At 42.1% G+C, this 3,668-nt stretch overlaps 2 protein-coding genes across 2 annotated transcripts; both read right to left on the reverse strand.

Moving 5' to 3' along the window:
- Window positions 1–2,156, reverse strand: FTJAE_14229 (uncharacterized protein; the record flags this gene model as incomplete). Its single annotated transcript, XM_037347439.1, has 3 exons — window positions 544–766; window positions 1,010–2,052; window positions 2,103–2,156. Coding segments are annotated over 3 exons (1,320 nt in total), but the record flags the coding sequence as incomplete, so codon positions are not given.
- Window positions 2,157–2,508: 352 nt separating this feature from the next.
- Window positions 2,509–3,089, reverse strand: FTJAE_14230 (uncharacterized protein; the record flags this gene model as incomplete). Its single annotated transcript, XM_037347441.1, has 2 exons — window positions 2,509–2,750; window positions 2,792–3,089. 2 exons carry the CDS (start codon window positions 3,087–3,089, stop codon window positions 2,509–2,511), a joined length of 540 nt encoding a protein of 179 aa, XP_037198765.1.
- Between the last annotated feature and the right edge of the window lie 579 nt (window positions 3,090–3,668).

The following is a 3,668-nucleotide window of genomic DNA, read 5'->3' on the forward strand; positions in this document are numbered from 1 at the left end:
GTACTTATAGTATTTAAAAGTAATTTAGATCTTAATAATAAAAACTTTAATACTAGTATTAATATAGTAAGTAATTAAAATATAGTACTAAATACTAATAAATAATCTTTTAGTAAAGTAGTACTTACTATAAGTATAATATAACTAAGTTAGCTTAATTATTATAGTAATATAGAGATAGTTATAGATATTAAGTTCTATAGTCTTAAATATAAACTCTTTACCCTTAAGGATAATATTAAGGATACTAAAGAAAGCGCTAATATAACTAGCCTTAAGAGACTTTTTACTGTAATAAATAATAATTATCTTATAAAGCTCTTTATAAATAATAGTAGCGCGCTATTCTTTATAAATTAAGGTATAGAATTTAGTAAGTTTCTTATACTAAGCAATAACTTTATTATTAGTATAGCTATACTTATACTTGCAGATTTTAATCTAGATACAGATTATTTCCTTATAGTAGGTAGCAATCTCTATATACTTAGTGATAACTACTGTCTTAGTCTATGTTAAGAATAAGTGCATGTATGCACTAACGATAACGCTTGTCTTAGAGAGGATGATCTTGCCGAGTTTAGCAGCGCGGTAGAAGTATCGCGCTCCGCAGAGGTGTGTATCGGAAGAGGTAGAGAACTTGATATGAATGTGACCAAGGGCGATGAGACTCTGAAGGATACTGACGTGCTTCTCACTGAAGTAAGTCTCGCGAACGCGGAGGGCAAGTTCGTAGAGCTTAATGGTATCCTGGTGGACGCGGGGTCTACCCTAACAAGGTCTCTTAAGGAGAGTGAATATGACTGATTCGGGGAAGACATTACGGAAGCCTTGAGGAAGAGTGATCTCTCCACCAGAAGAAATAAAACCAGCATGTCGGAAGTGAATAACCTAGTTGTGCATGACATAGCCTATGAGATGATGCTTGTGAAGCTTGATTTCAACGATAGAGTTATTTAACTCCTTAATGGTTAGTTCCTGATTACTGTCAAGGTTTAATCGGGCGTACAGAAGCATTCTTAGAGTTAGCTGTGAATGAGCTTCCTTGGCGGAGAGGAGTGACTTGCCGAGGAGACTACGGAAGTACGATTGGATAACAGGGTTGCGAAAGTGAAGACGGCCGCCTCGAATGATGAGGAATTTGCTGTGCTTAGAGATAATCTTGGAGATGTTAAAGGTAGTGGGAAGCATGGCTCGCTTGTGGAGATCGGTGGAGAGAAGTTCTGCAATCTCTTGGACGGAGAATGGGATATCGGTGATTAGCATAAAAGAGAGTAGATACTTGAGTGTCTCATTCTGCTTCAAGTTTAACTTGTCAACAGCAAGACGAAGAATCTCCGAGATATTAGCGCTGAGGTTCTTTGTAGTGGCGAAAAAGCCCTTACGAGACTTCTTAAGAAGAAGAAGACGCCCGGCGTAGAAAGCCCAGAGGAAGCGACCCTTGGACTTGACGATAAGATCGTTGATGAACTTCTTGCGGTTGATATGAGTGATGTGGTGTAAATGGCGCGACTTGAAGAGGGTCTGCTTTAGATGGGATCGAAGGTCCTCATGGACCTCCTTCTCCTTGATCTGGAAGCTTTTGACGTCCTTGAGGCCATCGACCTTACGCGAGAAGGTGATGATGTGTGTGCGGGAGAGGTCGGCGACATAGCTCTGGAGGGTTTGGTGAAAGCTGACAGCACTTTTGACACCGCCAGCCATCTCGTCGCAACCATCAGTCAACAGGATGAACGAGGTGCCCGCACTCTTAGAAGCATGGAGACTAGTGTGAAGGGTATCCCAAAGAGTAGCCTCAAGACCAGCAGCGTTGGAAGTCTTGGAGTATGCCTCAAGGGCCTTGACAAGACGACCATAGAGCTCAACGTCACCGACACTTCGCTCAAGGAGCTGGAAGACAAAACTCTTGATGCAAGCAAGTGACGTAGCTTCTTTGGGAGAGTCCCAAGGGAAGTTATAAGAAAGGATAGTGTAAGACTTGTAGTCAAGAGGACGTGCGATTCTCCCTTGAACCCACTCAGCAAGAACACTCTTACCGACACCGGCTTCTCCCTAGATGTTGAGAGCCTTCTCCTTGCTATTGAGGAAAGTAGTCAAGTGACCCTTGATCCAATTGCAAGTATCCTCCGAGCGATCAAGATGTTCATAGACTTCATCGTATAGAGTGTTTCTGACCGATGAACCCGAAGAAGGCTGAAGTCGCTGGCGAATAGACTTGAGACTAATGGAGAAAGCCTTGTTTCCAAGACGATGCCTCTAAACACGATCGTAAAGGTTATCCTTGGCTTTCTAGATATTTTCAATGTGTTGACCAAAAGCAGCGTCAAAGCTAATGGTGATGCTATTGCCCGGTCGGAGGTTGCTGATCTTTTGTTGGTAGTGGATTGCGATGTAACCGATGAGGTGGACGAGCTCGCTGAGGATATGGGCTGCGGCTTCTTTGATGTGATTCGGCATGTACTCGAGGTCGCGGATGCGGGAGACGGTGGACAGAAGCATAGATAGTTCCTAGAGGGCGACAAATGTTGGAGCGAGGGCTTCGGCTTGGTCATGTCCGATCTGCGCACTAGTAAGCACGATGTTAGCAGGGGTTAGGGCGATAATAAACCTGGAGAATAACTTGGCAGCTGGCAAGGGCAGCAGATACAGAAGATGTGCACCAGCAGTAAAAGTGTCGATCTTGCTAGCGAAAGCAGTGATCTGAAGACCAAAGAACTGAGCAGTACTCAACACACGATCCCATTCACTACCTCGCTTCGGCATATGAATAAGTCGCTCATCAGAGATATACTTAAGAAACCTCGAATATCCATCTCATTAACAAACACCTCATCATAGTTATCAAGCTTAGCTATCAATTTCTTGACAGTCCTCGTAACTTTCTTCAACCTCTTATAGTCAAATTTAGTAACATTACTGCCATTAACAACGGTGGTGACTTCGTCATGAGTAGTCTGGTTAGATGCGACGGTAGTGCTTTCGCTCTCACCGTCTGAGACTTCCGCCTCTTTGATGCTTACTGCGACATGGTTCTGTTTGTCTTTGCCGTTGGAGAGGGATTGTTTGATACCTTGACGAACGGACTCCATTGTTGATCGTGAGGACGACACTTCTTGAACGTCGGATCGTAGAGATAAAGAAGACGAGCTCTTGCGTTTTCGTCGGACTGCACTATTATTAGAGAGGCATCTTACAAGAGAGAGACAAGGACACACTGTCAAAGGTTTTTCGCAAACCCAATATACTCAATTAAAAATGCGTATTTAAAAATGCTTAAGCATGAGTCCTATAGTTTGCGCCACACCAGAACTGCGAGCTTCCTGTATTATATAACCCGCTCGATACCCCTTAACAGCTCAAGCTTAGCTGAAGTACCTCCTTAGCTACCCCTAAAACGTCCATCAGCATAGCCCTGGCCTAAGAACTATTAAGACGCGATTAGCCAGATATCATCTACTAAAATAAATAATTTCACTTAAAATTTAGACTTAAATCAAGTAACATTAGATTAAGTTGCTTATTAGTTTAAATTAACCCTAACCCTATACTTAGGGTTAGCTAGCAGTAGCTTAGGGTTAGTATAATATAAAGGAAAGGGGACTTTAATTAATAAAGAAAAATAATAAGACTGCTTTTCTCTTTACTTTTTACTATTAAGATATAAGGGG

The sequence above is a fragment of the Fusarium tjaetaba genome, assembly GCF_013396195.1.
Source record: "Fusarium tjaetaba strain NRRL 66243 chromosome Unknown NRRL66243_c0000628, whole genome shotgun sequence".
Classification (NCBI taxonomy): domain Eukaryota; kingdom Fungi; phylum Ascomycota; class Sordariomycetes; order Hypocreales; family Nectriaceae; genus Fusarium; species Fusarium tjaetaba.